This window comes from Dryobates pubescens, chromosome Z, assembly GCF_014839835.1.
Source record: "Dryobates pubescens isolate bDryPub1 chromosome Z, bDryPub1.pri, whole genome shotgun sequence".
NCBI classification, from domain to species: domain Eukaryota; kingdom Metazoa; phylum Chordata; class Aves; order Piciformes; family Picidae; genus Dryobates; species Dryobates pubescens.
The window spans coordinates 59,118,611-59,140,185 of record NC_071657.1 but is presented as its reverse complement, the minus strand read 5'-3'; the positions used below and the strand labels follow the sequence as shown (position 1 = coordinate 59,140,185).

Here is a 21,575-nt window from a genome sequence, read left to right as displayed (position 1 = left end):
AATAGAGTCCAACCTATCATCCAATGCTATCTAATCAAGTAAACTGTGGCACCAAGCACCCCATCTAGTCTCTTCCTAAACACCTCCAGTGATGGTGACTCCATCAGCTCCCCGGGCAGCCCATTCCAATGGCCACTCTTTCTGTGAAGAGCTTCTTCCTAACATCCAGCCAAAACCTTCCCTGGCACAGCTTGAGACTGTGTCCTCTTGTTGTGGTACTGGTTGCCTGGGAGAAGAGATCAATCCCCACCTGGCTATAACCTCCCTTCAGGTAATAAGGTCTCCTCTGAGCCTCCTCTTTCCAGGCTAAGCAATCCCAGCTCCCTCAGCCTCTCCTCATAGGGCTTGTGCTCCAACCCCTCACCAACTTTGTTGCCATTCTCTGGACACATTCCAGCAAGTCAACATCTTTCATGGACATAGACACACAGCAAACCTATTAAAAGGAATATTTGGCCAAGACTAATGTTTAAACATAACCACTGATCATAAGCATGCATGCACACGTCTGTGCCTTAAAAATTAAAAGAAAGAATAGCTGCAATGACAATCCAGAAAGTATGCTTTCAGCAGGCTAGACTATTAGTTTCCACTGGAATAAACTGGTCTACTGGACACTGATTGTACTTTTTCCACAGTGTATCTGACAATATTTGTGGGAGGTTCTTTGTGGGATTTGTTGGCTTTTTTTTGGGAGGTGTTGGGCTTTTTGGAGTATTTTATATTGACTGGGGGGTGAGGGCAGGGGACAGTTTGCATGCTAGAACACAGACAATATTCCAGCTTCAGGAGGACCATGTGGTAGACATTTAACTTACACCCTAATGAGTCATATTGCAGTTAATCTGTGCTTTATCCATGATAAAGAACTAGCAGGATGCCACAGCTTCAGTCCTTCTAAATCAGATGTTTGCATCTGCTTCCAAAAAACGATATGCCTGAATGCACAAGTCACAAAGTACAGTAAATTTTCATCTATTCCCAGAGCTGCAGGAACTTCTTTGAATTGGTGTTACTTTTAGCCAAGATGGGAAAGCATTTTAAAGCATACACAATTTAGAAATATCACACTAGGTTAGAACAAAACCATTCCTCCCTCCCACCAGAAAATGTTGTATTATTCTAGTTGTTACTCAAGATGATGCTTATACAAAGGAAGCAGTCCTTTGGGAAAATGCAATCTAATATTCAATTCCAGACCATTTCAGAGATGAACTAAAGAAATTATTTCAAAAGGAAGAATGAACACTAACACTTCCCCACAACTCTTGATACAAGTATTTAGTAATCTGTACACTTTAGTCTGTTGACTAGTATATTTTCATTAACTTACTGAATGAGTGTTGATAATTTCTTCAATGGAGATATATATGACAGGTTTGCTAAGGGTCACCATGTCAGAGTATTCATCAATGTTGAATTTTTCTTCTGGTTCAGGAACATCACATGCTGCTTGAAAAAAATTCCTAAGAGAAAATGAGTAAGACTTCAATAACTCTGCCCTATAAACTCACTTTAGCCTGTATTAAAAAATACATGACATTCTAGTATATTGCTTTTATAATCTACATTTACTGTTTGAAGGAACATTTTGGAGGCAATGCATTTATACACATCAATTCAAATGATGGATTGTTTTCTCTTTCCTGGACCGTTAGTGGAAGATTATTTTAAAGGTAAATTTTTTCTTTCTTATTCATCAAAGACTGATAACTTGGTAAATTTTAAGAACTTTGATTTTATGAAGGCACTTTGCAGCTTGAAGAGTGCTGGGAAGAAATTACTTGAAATAGTTGCACAAAATTACCACTTGGCCTACAAAAGTTTAACCTGCTATTATTCAGAAACCAATTTGTTCAAAATGACAGAAGATGACAAATTATGGTATTGTTTATAAATGCAATAGATTGAAGAGGAAAAAAATGCAAAATATGGTTAAAACATTACTTTGACGTGACTGGCAGATACATGGAGAGCTAAGACCTGCTTTTCAAGATGACAGCCTCCCCAAGTTACTTGCACAGCTTCAGCCATGTGCACAGAGAACAAAGAAACAGAAAGGTTTTTCTGTCAGAGAACCACTTGTATTTTCCAAAGTTTGAGGAGCTTGAATTTGAGAAGCTGGCAGAAACATTATAGATGAGGCCTACAGGGCTGCTGCAGGAGCCAGTCTGCCTTCACTGTACTGACCATGCAGTGTTGACAAGGATGTATGTTTCAGGCTCAGAGGACTTTTAAAGTTCAGAGTTGGGGGGGGAAAAAAAAAAACAAACAACAAAGCTAGAAATTGTTGGTTTGGAGAAGAAAAGGTGAGCGATGTGATCAAGTTGTACAAAATCACACGGCAGGATGGCATCATGGTATTGAATATCAGCAGCAGATTCAACTTAGCCCATAACAAAAGGTCAGATGCTAAAGATACAAGTTCTGAAAATGAGTTTGTTGCAAGATTCAATAATGCTTCAAGCCACCATAAATGCAATGATAGCAATCATCCCGAAAGATGGGCAATAATCTCAATGAACTTGTGCCCCTCAGTGTGCCAAAACAGGCGATTTCCTGGGACTGCGCAACACAAAAGAATAAAACGTGCATGGAATCCCTTGGGAAAGATGAAAGAAAACCTCTAACAGGTTCCTGACAATTTTCCACCCCCCCAGACAAAACATTCAGGTGTCCTCCTGACCCAAAGAACACTGTTTCTTCTGTATGGTGACTCTCTGCAAACTGCTCACACAGTCTGCTTGCAGTAAGGATGCCTTGCTGCAATAAATCCAGCAGAAGTGATCTCTTCTCAAAGGAATGCTCAAGCAGAAGTACAACCTGTTACTCCTGCTTCCACCCACAACAGTGTGAATCTAGGGCACAACACTCGCCAATTTAACACTGAGCAGGGAATTCCACCTCCCTTACGTATCCTTGAAGACAGCTCTTACCTGTGCAGATATTTGTGAGGGCATTGCGTACCTGAACTTCTGGTATGTCTGTGAGAGGTAAGTGTTCATAGATGACAGATGTTCACTCTCTCCTTCAAAGAGTTTGTTAGAAGCAGCATGCTGAAGTACTTTTGCTACACAGCCTAGGTTTCTCCTCTGATCAGGGTGTATCTGGCCCCCAGCTGTCATATCAATTATATCAAAACCATCAGGAGCAACAATGGCAGGGTTCATGTAGCGATAGTACAGAAGATTGCCAACAATCTGAAAGAAAAAAAAAATATTTTCCCTTTGCATACAATAATTAAACTTTACCAAACATAACCAATCATTTTACTTCTGAATTAGACTACAGGAACAAGGGCTAGAAGAGCCCCAAATATGTATATGTTGTCTGTGTGCCTAACTGAAAGTGCTTGTGGTCTTCGATAAGGTGTTACTTCTTACAACACCTCTGTGAACATGGGTTACAGGTCTTCACAACCAAGTTTCAATTTCTTGCTGACTTTAGGTCAGCTAATGTCAGACACTGAGTCAAACACAACAAATATAATTTTTTTTTTTTCCTCTAGTTTTTGCAAGGTTCAGCTTCAGGGACTCCTCCTCTGAACTGCTACAGGTATCTGCCAGCACTGAAGGCATTCATTGACAAGGGACCATTGTTTCTCACAAGGAGCTGCATGCAGCCCTGAAGGACTAGAGAAGACAATTTTCCGAACTGTGATTTCTATAATGATCTTAAGAGTAGCTTGTATTGTGCAGATGGTAGCTGCAAGTTATTCCTGATACCAGAAACGGGCAGGACTTTCCTGTCTGCTATTTGCCTCATCTTATGTGCAGTCACATGCAGAACTTCCAACTTACACATTGAAAGGATTTCAGCTGGCTGCCTTGTGCTCCCATATGCTAAATCATTTTTCCCCCCATAGGTTAAGTAAATTTTTGCTGTTATTGCTGGAATGATGGATAGGAGAAACCTATAAATGCTGCTTGCAATGATTTCAAATGCATTGTTAAAACACCCAAACAGCAGAAATAATTTTTTAGCTGATAAGTTTGAGTTCTCTAGGCAGCAGGATATGATTTTTCTTTAAACTTCCACGCTGCTGAGTAGTATCTTTTTAAAGATTAATTGGCAAGTAATTTTGAACTTAAAAACTTGTAATTATATAATCATTTCATTAAACACTAATGAAAGTAACTTTATTGAAGTCAGACGGAGTGAGTGAGTTGGAGAAGAGAATGCTCTGAGAAGACCTTATTGTGGCCTTCCTATATCTGAAAGGGGCCTACAGGAAAGCTGGGGAGAAACTTTGTAGGATATTGGGTAGTGATAAGACTAGGGCGAATGGAGCAAAACTAGAAGTGGATAGATTTAGATTGGATGTTAGGAAGAAGTTCTTCACCATGAAGGTGGTAAGACACTGGAACAGGTTGCCCAGGGAGGTGGGTAAAAGCACCATCCCTGGAAGGTTTTAAGGCCAGGCTGGATGGGGCTCTGGGCAACCTGATCTAGTGTCAGGTGTCCCTGACCATGGCAGAAGGGTTGGTACGAGATGATCCTTGAGGTCTCTTCCAACCCTGGCAATTCTATGATTATGTGATTCTATAAACAGCACAATTAGTCTGTCAGCTGGCTGGAAGGCTCTCAGAGCAATTCCACTAAGCCCTCTGAAAAGGCACCATGGTTGTGGTAGGTTAGTGATGGCCAGTATCATGATTATGACTCTCACTTTTCAGTCTATACAAATGTCATTCTTACAACTTCTACAAGCATCTCAATGTAATGATCTATTCGTAGTTAATTTTTAAAGCCCTTCTTCCTTTTCCTTACATGTAGTTTAAAAAATGTTATTTTCTAGTATGTTAACTTCAGGAGAGGAAACAAAAAAAAAGGAAAAAAGAACAGTTCTTCCTGAAAAGATTACTGATGGTAAGGACCATAGGATAAAAACCTGTGCTCCTCCCCACCCACTACCCCTTTGCAACCCAAGAAGTGCCAAATTCCTTCAGTAAACGCTGATGTTCTCATTTCCTTAGAAAGCATAGTGTTGATAGAAATCCCTTATAGCATTAAAAATCAAGATGATGGCCATGTGCCCTCAGAAGTCTACCTTCAATAGTTCATCTTCTGTTGCATCTGGGAATTTCTCATGAAGCGAGCTCTTCAGAACTTTGGCTATGTATCTCATTCCATAACTGCATGCAGATGAAAATGAAAAATATTGGAGAGACTTAGGTGAAACACAAACCAACCTCTCTAGCCTGGTAACTTATTGGCTTTTTCTCCTGCCACTTAAAACACTAAATGAGATGATAATGGAAAACAAAAAATTTCAAATACAGAGACATGTTCACTAGGCCAATAAAGCAGAGCAGAAGTGGAGAAACCACTCCATCTACTGGGGAAGTCATTTGAGAGGCTCCTATCACAAACTACGAAATTCAGTAAAAAGTTCATTGATGCAGCTTTGAAAAGTTTCAATGCATTGATGCATTGAAAAGTTTGCAGTGAAGCTTCACTGTGCCTGTGAACTGCAGCTGGGAGAATCCTAAAGTCAGCACTTACGGCATCATATTGAGAGAAGAGAATATGGATGTGAGAACTTTGTCAGTTACTGCTCGCAAACTCTGAATTGATGATTCCAGCTTATTGACCACTTCTGTGTGTGTTAATGCTTGTTCTGTGGTTACATCATATGGCAATTTGCTGCAAAGCAAGCATATTAAATCAGACTAAACGCATTTGAGAATAAAATACTTGAAACACAAAAAAGTCAAACAAATGCTGTTGAAGTCTACTAAAGTCTCAGATGTATTACCTTCCTTTCCCCACACTGAGAATCCTCATTTAAGGTCTGCATCTCCACACCCCAGTCCCAGCATTACTCCTCAAAAGGCTGAGATGCTATCAACATCCTGTTATAAAGCTTGTGAAAAGCCTACAAATGAGTCAGTGGCAGAGTCTGATATACTTACAAGGATTAAGTAATTAACTTTTGAAGCTCATGACCAGGAAAGTGATCTCTCTGATATTCAGAATTGGTTAAAATGCCTGTTTTTTTTTTTCAAGTACCTATCCCCAAAAGCTCCTATTGTGCTAAAGGAAGATGGACAAGGGATGTGTGGACACAAGTGCATTTTGTCATAGACTGGAAGGCAGACCAGAACTGAAGGATCCCTCAGGTATTTAAATGGTACAATATTCAGAGCTTACTCACTCACCTGGCCTCACCAGTCTGCATTTCTAGCTGGTTTACCCATGACTTATATACATCCACAGGACTAGTGTTGATTACAAGGGACTTGTCCTCCATGATCTCTTTCACCACCGGAGCTAGGAGTTGGCGTAGAGTGTTTTGTCCACGAGCACCTCGATTGAAGCTGACGACCATCTTAATGACAGTGGGGTTTCCAGTAACAATATCCTGAATCTGGTCTACTTTAGAGCTGCATCAAGAATGGAGGATTCTCAGATCTGGCTTATGCACTTTTTCAAAACTCACACTTCTTAAACCATCCTTTTTCTCTATATTGAAACACTATTTATGCAGTCTACTTCTTACACTTTCATGTAAAACAAGATTGTAGAAACTACTGCCTGCATGCTCTATGTGTTGTTGTAATGGCCCTGGAATGTAGCATAGTTAGTGGTGGCAGCTAATGTATACCTGATTCTGGTCCAAATACCTGTTCAGCAAATAACCTGTTAAGCACACAGAATGAGATTTTGTTGTTTCAGGAAAAGCCACCACTCTTGTTAGACAACATAAATTTACATGAAGAATGAAAATGCTTTCTTCACCCTTAAGTACTCAAGCACAAAAGCAGGAAACCCCACAGTCTCATTTTTTTAAAGTGATTTGTTTTGTTTTTCATATAGAAGTGTCCAGTATAGAAAGGTTCTTTTCTGAATTTGAAATAGCTTAACAAATATGTTACCCTGAAAACAAATTTCTGCAACTGCATACAAAAATATAGCAGTAACCATCAAATTCTTTTAGGTGTGAAAAACTCATTGAACTGTCTGCAAAACAAATTAACTGAAGTTGTCTTGCACGTACTTTATCTCCTCTTCTAGAGCAGTTTTGAAGAGTTTGAGAAGCAGATACTCTTCTCTTTGATTGGAAGCGTAGTTGTATAGAGTGAAGATGACTGTATCCATAAACTTGGTTGATTTGTTTTGTGGCATCTGGAAAATCAGCTTCGCCAGATATGTAGGATTAGTCTACAAAGCAAATAAATTATTTAAATGATATTGCCCAGGACAAACTACTCTCACTCTGGAGACCACGGTTTCTACCTTTCCCTTAACACTAAAAGCATTTGGTTTCACTTTTTCACACTTGCTTTACACTTGTTTCCCCAAATGATAATGCATAAGAGACAGCAAATGGTTAGATATTTGTGGGTAGCATCAGTAAGAATTTTAGTTGTAGTCTCTGAACAGTAGTGCATCAAGTCTATGCATACAATGACAATTACCAATTTACCATGACTGTCTACCAAGAAGATATTGCATACGGTGTTCCTGTAAGGGAGCATCTGCCTTGGGAAGATCTAAAATTTGTCTCGAAAAACTTAGTGAGATGAGGAAAAAACAACACATGAACAGATGTATTATATGCTTTTGGCTGCATAGCAAACAACTTCCTTCTCACTGTGTCTATGCACAGCAATAGCAACATGGTCTAAAAGATACATGGAAGGAAAAACATTTCAGCCTCAGGACAGCCTGAAGTGGACTGAAGTTACTGTCAAAAAAGAACAATTATATTCCTTGCATGGTTTAAAGACAGGAATGATTTTTCTCAAATGTAGGAAATTCTGGAAACTAATCATAGTATTTGCTGCAGTCTGCGTACTACTTTGGAAATCTATTAATGATCAGTACTACAATTGCTAAAACAAAGCAAACTATTTAATTCTAGTTATTCATTAGCAATTTGCTCCCATGTTAGTTTTTGCTATAATACTTACCTGTAACAGGTAGAATAAATGCTGATAAGCTTCCAGTTTTTTTCTTCTTTCTTTACTCAAGCCTTTGATACCCTGTTTGTCAACCATAACCATCTCTTCCAGCTGACTTTTGCTCTTTTTGTTAAGTTTCTTACTGTGCAGTACCACATCCTGCAGACAGATAGTCAAAAACCTGGATTATGTATTCTCCCAAAAAAAGAAAAATTAGAAACATGAATATATACCCAATCACGTTCAATGTGATACTCCTCCAAGGGCCCTTATTAGAAACTTTGTATACTCTATTCACTAACCAGTCTTGTGCACATCTTTATCTTGTCACAAGTATGTCTTGGCAACAATGTCTGTTTGAGAAATCTGAGCTGCTGTACAGATTCATTCATCATTTAGTTAACAAAGAACAAGGTCTCAAATATTATAAGAAGTCTGCTCCATTCTACTACAGAAAAGATGCTTAAAATCCGTAATTACTGTTGTCCAGAAGCAGCAAAACAAAGTTACATTCAGTATCAAACTGGCATGCGCTCAGGAGAACAGAACCACCTCTCCCACAAAGTATTTTGACAAAATTACTTCAGACACATGAAGAAATTATTTAATTTGCTAGGAGTATTTTAACTAATTGAGGGTTACCAAGGGCTGGCACAGATTGCTTAGAAATGTTGTAGAGTGTCTACTTCTGATGATATTCAAAAGCCATCTGGACATTTTCCTGAACAACCTGCCCTGAGTGGCTCTGCTTGAGGTGCCTTTCAGCCTCAGTGGTGTGATTGTGTAATCTTGAGCTCCTCCAATACATGTAAGCGCTCAGTGCATGCTACCAAGGGACTCTAAACAGAGTCTGCTTACCTGAAGAGTGATTCTGTTTTTCACCAGCAGTCCAATCTTTATATCCATTAAGTTCAGGTCCTTCTCCAGCTGTTGATTGGATCGGATTTTTGTAACCACTTCTTCCCTTAACCTTGTTACTTCTAGTTCTTCTTGGAAGTCTAAGTCACTTTGGTCCAGGAGGTAGGCAAATTTGCGCAGGACAGGCAAGGGGGGATTCTCAGCACCAACTATAGGCAAGGTAAATAGACTCATTTGTTGACATAATACTAAACACACCCCTAAAGCTCTCAGGAAACTGATCGCTATGTAGAAAATTTCAGAACTACAGAGACAAGTCGACACAAACTAGAGCACTATTTTTGACTATCCAAAATAGTTTCAGGCGTAAGACGATTGGTTTACGAAGACTTGCACCTTCTTTTGAGGTTGCTTAAAGAAACCTTTCACCCAGAAATTCTCTACCAACCACCCCCACCAACCCAAATAAAACCCAATGAAAACCAAAAACCCCAAGCAAGACAAAAACTGAAGAGAGTAACATACTTTTCCCCAAATAAGAAACACTTAACTATTACCACTTACTTAGTGTTCTGTAGTCTTCCCTGGCTTTGTTTGCTCTGAGAAATGCTTGTATCTTCACAATTTCATCAGTCTGGAAGGGAACAAGATGAGGCAAAATAATCTATTTATGACACATTCCTGCACCCATTGCAGAACCTGCACCCTCTTTACTGAGACTCCCAAAATTGCACATGCAGTCACACTACCCTGATTTAGTGCTTCATGTTCAAAATGGAGAAAAGCACTTACATGATCCTTGAAGTATTGCAGTCGTTTCCTGTAGGCTCTCTTTGCTAGCCACATTTTGACCCATGACTGAATCTGAAAATGAGATAAAAATTAAATAAAAACTTAATGGACACTGCACAGAATGTTTTGTGTGTGCTTTAAACTTGCTTCCACAGGAATGCTCAGGGCCATAGTTGACTAACACCAAGCTCCTACTGTCCAGCAACCAGATTGATGGGCTTCAACTGAAAAATAGCAAGTTGAGTTGAAGGTGTTACAACCCATGCATGGCTTTGTCTTTGGAAGTAATTTCTATTTCCAAGTCTACCAGACTCCTTCAGAGACAGAACATCAATATCCCATCTGTGATCTACAATCTATTCATGATATAGCATCCCATTAGCATCTCAGAAAAGTGAACACTTTTCAAACAGATAAATTTGACAGCTTTTATTTAAATGACAGCACACTATCAGACCAAATATTTTCAGATATAGTATTATGGGAAGGGAAGTGTAATGAAATCTCTGTTAAGAGACACTCAAATTCAGCAAACCTTAATAATTCAGTAAAGCACAGAGCTTTCAAGAAGCCATTTACTTAAGCTATCAATTAAACCACTTTGAACAGTATGCAAATTTCTGGAGTGCACATACCTCAAGTTCCTGTTCCAATCTCTGACTTCCATGAGGCAGAGGACCAGACCAAGGGACAAAGCATACTCAGGCTCCAAAACACAGTGGGATCTTACCTTAACAATAGCAGCAACATTGCCTTGAAGCACCTTTAATCTGTCAACATAGCTTTTCCTTTGTTTGAATCCTTTCCAGAAAGCCTATTTTGTAAAAGGCAGGAGACGATTAGTATTTATTATTTTCTTACTACTAATAAAGACCACATATGTACACTAAAAATCATTAAGATTTATCTTTTAGAGAAAAAATGACCATTGTGGTAACAAGATAACTAACATGAAAGTATGCTTGCCTCTACATTTTTAAGGTGCCCTGATATATGTCTAATTTTAGCCAATCTCAGCACACACTTTGTTATCCAATGCCATTTCCTTCTCTCCCCTGAAGCCATCCATACTCTTGTTACTAGTACACTTGCATCCTTTAGCATCACAGTCACTCACTTCATCTCACACAGGAAAGACTGCCAGTTCTTGCCCATTACATCCAAAACCAGTCCCCTGCTAGCTGGACACCCATTGTTTTTGGCCTGGCGTCCTTTGAGTCTCTGGTCTTCCACAGCCGCTTAGGAACATTTTGCACCACAGATAACCCCCTAATTTCCTCACTTGGTTCTCCTCCTGCTAGCTCAGCGTCAAACCCTTTTTAAGCACACGACAACAGGGATAACAAAGATACTTTCACCACCTTTGACACATTTTGCTCTTTATCTCTGACCAGCAAGTGACATCAGCCTTGTTTGCAACTGGCTTTTCACAAATTACTTTGATTTTAATGTGCTTAGGAAAAAAATAATCAGATAACAACTTTATTTACTATATTTCTCCATATTTTAAAACTTGTTCACAGACCCTGACTGTGAGTTCCTTAAAGAACATTATTGTCCTTTATAAGGCTCAAACATCATTCTATCATGCCAGAAAATGAGAAGTCAGCTAATTATAAAGGTATTTATCATCATGAATAATTGAGTAAAGTTATTACAGATTTAAAAAGAGAAAAAAAAAATCCATTGCTCTATGTTCTGTAATATTTGGTGGTTGATTGCTTGTTGTTTTGGTTCCCCCTCCCCCCCAGTATCAGATTGAAGCTTGGGGAGGGCAGATTTAGACTGAATATTAGGAAGAAACTCTTTACAGTACGGGTGGTGAGGGGGCCCAGGGAGGCTGTGGATGCTCCCTCCCTGGAAGGTGTTCAAGGCCAGGCTGCATGAAGACTTGAGCAGCCTGGTCTAGTAGAAGGTGGGTCGGAACTAGATAACCTTTAAGGTCCCTTCCAACCCAAACCATTTTATGAATCCATGAAATTGCTTCTAACAGCCTGTACTATTTCACTGTTTAAAACCAGTGTGCATGCATTTGCTTGTTTTCACACCCTCAGCAGAAAGTTTCCTTTATACTCCTTTTGGAGTTCAGCAAATTGAAGGCATCCAAGAAGTACTGTTGGAGCCCGAGAACACCACAGCAACTGCCACTCCCTACTCAGCTATGACTTCATGGAGCAGAGGCAAACCATGTTTAACTGGGGATAGTCTAGAAAGGAATGTATTTAAGTCATGCTTTGCCAAAGAATTTCTGCTTTGATACTCAAAAAATGTAATCTGATTTTGTGCTGTGCATAGCTATGAGTGCCATGCGAAACCTTGAGCCAGGGTTATGTATTTCTGAGCTTCTCCAACTAAAGCAAGTTTGGCTGCACGTGGATAAACCCCATTCTTTTAGAACTGGGTATTTGCTAATTAAAAACACAATTACTCCAACAAGGAGAAGAACATATTTGCAGATGCAGAAGCTTAAATAGCTGCTAATGTAAACAGGGAGACAGAATCCATCTAAGAATTTCATCAGTGGTGGTAATCAGCCACATCACCTGTAACATACAGAAAGTTGCCCAAGCCTTGTTACCTTCTTTTTCTAGGACAATACCTGTATTTTGATGGCAGATGGTTCCTGGTTTTGAAGGTACGCTCTTCTCTCATGATAATTTTTTCTGACTAAGAATCCCCTTGCTCGGGCTTGCAGCTGAACAATCAGATTTTCGTTAGCAAGCCACAGCTGCTCTCGATTGTAATCTGCTGTAACTTGCCCAACAATATTCTGTTAAGAGAAAATGGAAAAAGTTAATTTAAAAGCAAAAAAATTCAAGCCAAAACCATCCTGGAATTTGGTTGGTATTCTGTAGATTGTCTGTACAGCTTATGTTCATCCTATGTAAGTCTCTCTGATTTACCCCTAGATTATAAACAGTATGAAAGAAGAGTTGCTTACTTACCACTGAATTTTATATGAAGGGTAAATGAACTCCTATCAAGCCTCAGTTATTCAGCTGGGTATGCTAGTTTGAGATTCTTGGCTTGTTTTATACTGGAGGAGAGTTCTGCTTTCTTAATGCAAGCTTTTTGTAGAGGTTAGATGTCTAGAAATGCTAACTCAGGGCAGCTCACTACAGAGTAAAGCACTCAAGAATTGCTGCAGTCAGAATATCAGAAGGACCTACACTGTGATTTGAACAGTTTGTGCAGCACAGTAAACCTGTCACCTAAATAGGTTGCTGAGAACAAAAAACACCCCAAACTCTACAGAAGCTTTTATGATCTATGTAGTTCTAAGTTATATTTTATGCTAATACAAAACCTCTACAGCAAGAGTGTTTAAAGTATCAGACATCCTACTTAACTTGGAGATACAAGAATGCTGCCAGATGATCAGATTTAAGCATAGCACAGTGCTTCTGTCTGCTCCTAGATACATAATGAAATTCCTTACCATAGGCCAATCACAGAATTTTCACAGAATTTTAGGGGCTGGAAAGGACCTTGAAAGATCACCTAGTCCAACCCCCCTGCCAGAGCAGGATCATAGAATCATAGGATTGTTAGGGTTAGAAAGTACCTCAAGGATCATCTAGTTCCAATCCCCCCTGCCATGGGCAGGGATACCTTGCACTAGATCAGGCTGCCCAGAGCCACATCCAGCCTGGCTGCAAAAACCTCCAGGGATGAGGCTTCCACCACCTCCCTGGGCAACCTGTGCCAGTGTCTCACTACCCTCATGGTGAAGAACTTCTTCCTGACATCCAATCTGAATCTAACCATTTCTATTTTTGTTCCATACTCCCTAGTCCTATCAATACCTGACACCGTAAGAAATCCCTCACCATCTTTCTTGTAGGCTCCCTTAAGATACTGGGGGTCCACAATTAGGTCACCTCGGAGCTTTCTCTTCTCCAGACCGTACAGCCTCAACTCCCTCAGTCTGTCCTCATAGGAGAGGTGCTCCAGCCCTCTGATCATCCTTGTGGCCCTTCTCTGGACATGTTCCAGCACGTCCATATGCCTCTTGTAATAGGGGCTCCAGAACTGGATGCAGTACTCCAGGTGGGGTCTCACCAGAGCGGAGTAGAGGAGGAGAATTACCTCCCTTGACCTGCTGGCTGTGCTTCTCTCAATGCAGCCCAGGATGTGATTTGCTTTCTGGGCTGCAAGAGCACACTGGTGGCTCATGTTGAACTACTCATCCACCAGCACCCCCAGGTCCTTTTCTTCAGGGCTGCTCTCAAGCCAACTCCTGCTCAGCGTATATCAGTGCTTGGGATTGCCCTGACCCAGATGCAAGACCTTGCACTTCATCTTGTTGAACCTCATGAGGCTATCATGGGTCCACCTCTCCAGCATGTCAGGCTCCCTCTGGATGGTATCCCTTCCCTCCAGCGTGTCAGCTGCACCACACAGCTTGGTGTCATCAGCAAACCTCCTGAGGTTGCACTCAATGCCACTGTCCATGTCACCAACAAAGATGTTAAACAAGACTGGTCCCAGCCCTGACCTCTGAGGCACTCCACTTGTCACTGGCCTCCACTTGGACTTGGATCCATAGACAGCCACCCCTTGGGTGTGGCCATCAAGCCAGTTCTTTATCCACTGAATGGTCCATCCATCAAACCCATACTGCACCAGCTTGGAGACCAGGTTGTGGTGCAGGACAGTGTGGAAGGCTTTGCTCAGGTCCAGGTAAATGACGTCAGTTGCTTGGCCTTCATCTATTAGTGTTGTGACCTTGTCATAGGAGGCCACCAGGTTTGTCAGGCAGGATTTGCCCTTGGTGAAGCCATGCTGATTGTACCCAATCATCACTTTGTTACTCTTCTGCTTCGGCAGTGCCCCCATGAGGGTCTGCCGCATGATCTTACCAGGCACAGAGGTGAGACTGACTGGCCTATAGCTCCCTGGTTCATTCCTATTTCCCTTTTTGAAAATGGGAGTTATGTTTCCCCTTTCCCCTCAGTGGGGACATCCCAGGACTCTCAGGCCTTTTGGAATATGATGGAGAGCAGTTTAGCAACCTCATCCTCCAGTTCCCTCAGCATCTGTGGGAGTATCTCTTCAGGTCCCATGGACTTGAACACTTTCAGGTTCTTCAGATGGTCACTAACCTGATCTTCACTCACAATGGGAAGTTCTTTCTACCAGTCCCTCCCCAGTTGAAATCTCCCAAAGGACCAGGGCCTGTGAATGTGAAGCCACTTCTGTTTGCCTGTGGAGGGCCTCATCTGCTGGTCAGGTGGCCTGTAGCAGACCCTACAGTAACATCACCTTCCCCTGTCTTCCCCTTCATCTTCAGCCATATGGTCTCAACCAGCTCATCATCCTTGCCCAGGTGAAGCTCCACTGATTCCAGCTGGTCACTGATATAGACAGCAACACCTCCTCCCCTGCCTATCCTTCCTAAAGAGCTTGTACCCATCTATCCCTGCCTTCCAGTCATGGGAATCATCCCACCAAGTTTCATTGATAGCCACTATATCATAGCATCCTAGCAGCACAGTGGCCCTTAATTCATCCGGTTTGTTGCCCAAGTTGTGTGCATTTGCATAGAGGCACTTCAGCTGTGCTGGCCATGTCACCCTCTTAGGTGAATCCCCCTTGATTCCCTTGGGGTGACCCAATGCTTCATTCTTGTCTTGCCTCAGGGCAACAAGTGGAGAGCCTTTGCTAACATCCATCCCTCTGCCTCTGGTGAGCTGCCCCAATGTTTGTCACAGGCAAGCATGGAATTAACAACCCCCTCCCCCCTTGAATCTAGTTTAAAGACATATCAATAAGCCCTGCCAACTTCTCCCCCTAGAATCCTTTTCCCTCTCTGGGACAGGTGCATCCTATTGGCTGCTTGTAACTCTGGTGCCCTGTAAACTGAGTTGTGATCATAAAATCCAAACCCCTGTCAATGACACCAGTCCTGGAGCCATGAATTGACCTGTTGGCTCTTCCTAAGTGTTCTCCTGTCCATCACCAATGTCAGAGGGATGGAAGAAAACACAGCTTCAGCTCCTGATCCCTTTAGCAGTTGCCCCAAGGTCCTGAAGCCTCTTTTAATTGATTGTGAGCCTCTCACTGCTGCATCATCACTACCTACCTGAAAAACCAGCAGTGGGTAATAGTCTGAAGGACTCACAAGGGTGAGAAGTTTACCTATGACATCCTTCACCCAGGCACCAGGGACCTCTCTATGAAGTGGGTCCGATCTGCATATCAGGCTGGCTGCTCCCCTCAGCAGGCAGTCACCTACAACAACGACCCTTCCATTTTTCTTTTCAGGGTCAGTTTTTATGGCTGGCCTGGTGTGGGCCAGCCTTGGTGGTACCTCCAGCTTTTGTGAGCCCTCATCCTTGCTCACAACCAGTTCCTCCTGCAGAGTGTCATACCTGTTCTACAGGGGCACTGTGGGTGGTGCACTTCTTAAAGGAGCACATTTGATCCATTTGTATCATTTGTTTTGTCAGGTAGAGACCTGTTCCTGTTGACCCTGCACATGTGAGCTACTGCAGGAAGACTGGGGGGGCTATATGATGGGAGTATATTGAATCCCCTGCTCCACTAAGAGTCAACTCCTGTTCTGTATTTGTAAAGGTCAGTTTGTAAAAGTTATCCATTTCCTTCTCATTCTCCCTGAAGCTTCTTAACCTACTCACCTCTTCCCTGAGCTCCATCACTTCATTCTGGAGCTGTGCCAACTGGCTAAGCAGGTCAAAAACCTGCTCACACCTCACACACCCATAGTCAGTGTTGCCCCCTGTTCCCTGTAAAAGGCTGTGGCATTCCTCGCAGCCTGTGGCCTGGATGCCAATATCCATTTCGGTAGGTGCAGAGAGCACAGTCTTCCTCCTCCTAGTAGCCACCATTATGCCTTCAGTAAGACTGAAGCACCTTGTGTCCTGCCCACACACTGCTCATGCCAACTACTGAGCTAATTCAGAAGGAGCCCCTGGGATACCTCACAACCCACTTGCTGGATTCCAACTCAGCTAATTCAAAAGGAGCCCCTGGGGTATACTCAGTGTCTATTTGCACTCCATGTGCCTGTTAGCCTGCCTGCACTGATGGCCAAGCGATTCCAGCTGTCTGAACACACCCCTCCCTCTTGCACCCCACTCACTAGGTTGCAACTAGCCAGAAGGCTGTTGCCTCGCAGCCTGAGAGCCTCTGCCAGTGTCACTGGTGTTTAAATCTCCCATAGCTTCTCCGGGAACGCCCCCAGCCACATTGCCCTCTCAGGCAACCTCACAAGAGCCTCTGAGTCGGGTTGGGTCACCTGTTGTTCTCTCAACTCTCGGTCTCCCTATATCCAGGAGCCCTCTTTCCTCTTCTAAAGATCTCAGCACAGCACAGAACTAGCCAGTACTGATGTAGTTACCTTGCAGCTCACAGTCACCTACACCAGATTACACAGGACCACATCCAGGTGAGTTTTGAATATGTGCAGAGAGGGAGACTCCACAACCTCCCTGGGCAGCCTGCTCCAGCGCTCTATTACCCTCACAGTGAAAAAACTTCTCCTCATATTTATGTGAAGCTTCCTATGCCTCAACTTCCACCCATTGCACCTTAATGGAAAGCCCAAAAAGGACATGAAAGCACTAAGACTTCTGTCAGTATCTGATGGTGCCCATTAATAAGAATACTGTAACTTCCAGTAGGAAGTACCCAAATCGTTATCAGATGTCAGAGAGAAGGTTGTGCTACCACTGTCTGTGCTTAGGCTTAAATTGCTGCTATTGTCAGAAGCTGATACTGAACTAAAGCTGATACTGAAGTACCCAAATCGTTATCAGATGTCAGAGAGAAGGTTGTGCTACCACTGTCTGTGCTTAGGCTTAAATTGCTGCTATTGTCAGAAGCTGATACTGAACTAAAGTGGTCTTCAGTCTCCTCTCAGCACAGCCTTGATAACTCTGTCACGTGTTGATGATGCATTTGCAATTAAGGTAAACATTTCAGGTACCTACCTGGATTTCTTCACCAGTTAACCATGAAGTTTTTGGTACTCCTTCAGGGGCAACACAGGTACCTTCCTCAGTTTCCACATTGTAATAGTAATCATACATGTTTTTCATGAGAAGCTTAATCCATGGGCTTTCATTAGAATCTAAAAGCAACACATACAATAAGCACTTATTCATGCCCTGTTACACCTCTCCACCCATTTCCCATTTCTACATTTGCTGCAACTCCATTTTACATGCAAGGGCACTCTGTGCCTTACGCCAGGTTTTAGTAAGGGTGCTTTCAAAATATCTAGAAGAATGATCCTAATCCACCTAATGTGAATGAAACAGCTATGAGATCAGTACAGATTTGCTGCCAGCTTTTTCAGTCCCCAATGTGGCAGGTTAGTGCTTCCACCTGGAACTGTGTGTGCTATGTCTTCCATCACTCAAAAAAAGTGGTACTGGGACTGTGTTTGTAAAAGGACATTTCCTACAGACACATCATTGTCTTGTTTAGTGCTTTGGTAAACAAGGCTGTATCCTGGTAGGCAGGAAAAGCCTTATTTCCTCACAAAGACCTCCACAGTAAAGCCAAAAAGGTCAGTTGTGCAAAATGCCTTCTCAAGACTTATGCTGCAGGATGAAACACACCCACCTACTATTAAAAAAAACCTACTACACTGGCAGTAACTTTATGTAATTGTTAGCTAATGTTGGCTACATTAGCTAACATGATAAAACATTCCATTGTCTTGCTATAGGCAAGCCTCAGCTTTTAGTGGTACCTGCTGCTTTGCCAATGCACAGGGACCATAAATGGATCATCAACACTCTGGCAGAGGCTGGCCTCATCTTTGGCAATGATCTGTAAGGCTAAAGTGTGCAGCCTAACCCTTCTCTGCTTCTGCTAACAGAAAAAGAAAAAAAAAAAAACAAAAACCAAAAAACCACAACAAAACACGTAAGAGTAATATTGTGTTCTGAGAGGATGGACTGGTCTACTGACAGTCACAGAGAAGTTGCCCTAAATTCACTCAGAAGCTAGTCTGAGACCCTAGAAAAATCTTTGCTAGACTCTGCAAGTAGCTGGACTCATTTTCATATACTGTGTAACAGTTCAGCATCATGTAAAAAGCACTTGGGCAAGTGTTATATTGATCAAGATTTAGAACTGGCAATTTTAGATAGGCCTTCTGTGTTAGTGGCAACACAGACATGTGGGTCTCCTATTCAGGAAGGTTTCCTACCTTCTCTCGTTTTCAGGTTCTTGGCTTCAGAGAGGCTTCTGAAGTAGGTTTCAGCACACTCAGGAACAACTCGTAATCCAAACCTGGACTGCAGTATCATCAGAATTGGCTGTGAATCACCCTTCTCCAAGCTCTTATTTATCATTGACATTCCCACAGCCACTAGGGTAAAATAATGATACAGAAAATTAGGTGGCTTATACACTATGTATCCACAAGTCTGGCTTCCAGCAATGTTGGTAACAGACTTGTAAGGCAGGCACATACAGACAGTATGACCTACACAGCATGTGTTACACCCATTTGCAGCCTCCTTCATGCTTGTAAGGACAAGTATATCAGGGAACACCAGTCTTGTCAGAAAATGTGCCCTCTGCCCAAGCTGAGATGCATCCACAGTATAGTGATCTGAGAGGATAACTGCTTCCCCATCAAGTGACATACCAAAATGATGCCAGAGCAGGGTTTGAGGATAGCAGATATCCCCCTACTTAGCAGGGCCCAAACAGACAGGCCATCATCTGCTGATCACTTTGGAGCCTCCTAGAGGTGCATGAAGTCATTCAATTACAAGCTGCAAACCTTAACATTTACTTTTACTGCACAAAATAGGAACGAAAACTGATGGCCTTGAGCAAAGTCTTACAACACTAAGAGCAACCTAGTCAAGATGCTGAAGCAACCCTTTCTTGTCCTCACCCCCTCTCTAAGTGTATTTATAGATGATGTGGCAAATGCATGCCCTTGAGTTTGCCAGACATCCAGCTTTTGTTTCAAGGGCACATAAAAGAGCCCTGAGAGGCATGTTCAAAACCTGAGGTTTTACAGCATTACCCATACTCTGATACAGGACTTCCTAGATGTCCTTTGCTTTGTGCAGGTCCCACTGAAGAAGGTTGATACCATCACAACTGACAGCATGCAGTAACACACGCCACTTCAAAGTGCCTTAAAAACTAGAGGTATTTGCTGCTTTAGAAACTGCTTCTCTGCTCCTTAATAGTGTTCTTCACATCTAAATTAAAGATTCACACACAGAGGAACGAGTGTATAGACATATAGCTAGAACATACATGTTAAATATTGGCTTAAGTGAACCTGGCTACCTTTGCACCCCACAGCTGTACTTCATGCTGCAAAACCAAACACTTTCCCTTATCTTGTGAATAATAAAAACAATTTAAAGTTGCACTCCACACTTAGTGCTCTTAAATAGAGCTGATGCAAAAGGCACTCAGTATTAGAAGCCTACATACAGAAGGTATTGCTTGAGTCTGAGCTAGCAGAAGAGCATTTCAGCAAAAGAAATATTTTTTCCTTTGTGGTTTAACTGAATTGGAATGGGTGGCTTTGGCTGACAACAGCAGATCAATCTCACAATGCTCTGGCAGCCATCTGGGAAACAAGTCAATGTGCTATACTACACCACCGTCTGGATATTTACCAGATTGCATCCTGCTATTTTCTGTTTTCAAATAACCCCCTGCCAAGCACACACTTACTCCCCATGAGACTGGAGATGGCTTTGTACTACAGCTGTGGGACTGTGATGCTCAGGCATCTGCTCTCAGTAGTGAACAGGAAAAACTGAGAAGCCACACATTGCGATCTTGCTGCTGCTGATGATCCAGATGGCTCCGGGAGCTCAGCCCAAATTGCACACAGTCCCATCTGCCTTGGCAACTCCAGTCACCAATATTTGATTGCTTTTCTTCCTCCTTTTCATACTACAGCTACATGTGTTGGAAGCTATTACAAAAACAAAAAAGCACACAGCTTAGCTAAGAGTTGTTTCTGTAGGTCCCCTACTGCCTGGCTTTTCCCATTTTCAATTACGTCTTCAGTTGGGAAGGAAACTATTTGGAAAATATATAGTAGGGGAAAACAACAGCTCAACAGAAATTATTACTTTCCATTGAATATCTAGCCACTAATACTGCTTCAAAGAAGGGCTATACAATCTTAGTGAAATAAGCCAAATGGATCTTAGCCATCCCTAGCTTCAGGAGAGCTTGTGGTTCCAGTCTGCTGATGGAGCAATTGGGCTGCTAGTACCAGAGCAACACTGTGGAGGGATCTTTTCCATCCCCATCCTTCTTTCAAACACTTTGATACATAAAGATGCAGCTGTCTAGTGTGATAAACCTGAACTCTCAACAAGGCGAAAGGTCAGCTTTACCGTGTAACAGAGATCGTGCTTTGACAGACACTCTTTCTGTGAAAGACTAAGATCAGTATTGGTGCCTATTTCTAAAGGATGTACAGTGGGTATTTGCTCTCATTTTGTCCTCCACTTAGATAAGGAGTACAATGGTTGAACTGATTAAAGACATGAAGCAAGGTGATTACACTGCACAGCAAACACCACAACAAATTAGGAAACACACCAGCATTCACTGAACACATCTTCCTAAATGATGATACATCTTCCTGTTTCAACATCATCACTCCCCACCTGCATAACTATCAAGGGATAGTAATCAGAGGACTGTACCAGACTAGGCAGCCTACTGGTAACATCCCTGACTCAGGCCCCAGGGAGGCAGCAGACTTCCCTGTGGGAAGGATCTGGCTGACATATGGGGCCCTCTGTTCCCCTCAGGAGGCAATCACCAATAACAATTACCCTCCTCTTCTTTTTTTTAAGGGAACAAGTCCTGATGCAGGGGACAGGCTGTTTTGCTTTAGGCAACACCTCAGATGGTGTCTCTTCTGTCTTCTCATTCACCTCACCCTCAGCTTCCCATGCCCCATATTTGTTTTGCAAGGGCAGCTGGGAAGGTGAGGAGAGCTGTGAGGGTTTTACTTTGTGTCTCCTAACAGGGACCTATGTC

General features: G+C 42.2%; 1 protein-coding gene across 1 annotated transcript in view; it reads right to left on the bottom strand.

Moving 5' to 3' along the window:
- The window catches only part of IQGAP2 (IQ motif containing GTPase activating protein 2), a 141,587-nt gene that overhangs the window by 13,230 nt on the left and 106,782 nt on the right, over positions 1-21,575 (bottom strand). Inside the window, exons 17-30 of the mRNA XM_054179067.1 lie at positions 18,742-18,903; positions 17,513-17,652; positions 12,157-12,327; positions 10,288-10,371; positions 9,558-9,629; positions 9,330-9,399; positions 8,766-8,974; positions 7,917-8,066; positions 7,001-7,164; positions 6,162-6,386; positions 5,506-5,646; positions 5,051-5,135; positions 2,968-3,200; positions 1,334-1,466 (exon numbers count right to left, since the gene is read on the bottom strand). Coding sequence (XP_054035042.1) covers positions 1,334-1,466; positions 2,968-3,200; positions 5,051-5,135; positions 5,506-5,646; positions 6,162-6,386; positions 7,001-7,164; positions 7,917-8,066; positions 8,766-8,974; positions 9,330-9,399; positions 9,558-9,629; positions 10,288-10,371; positions 12,157-12,327; positions 17,513-17,652; positions 18,742-18,903 — 2,039 coding nt within the window. The remainder of the gene's footprint in view (positions 1-1,333; positions 1,467-2,967; positions 3,201-5,050; positions 5,136-5,505; positions 5,647-6,161; positions 6,387-7,000; positions 7,165-7,916; positions 8,067-8,765; positions 8,975-9,329; positions 9,400-9,557; positions 9,630-10,287; positions 10,372-12,156; positions 12,328-17,512; positions 17,653-18,741; positions 18,904-21,575) is intronic.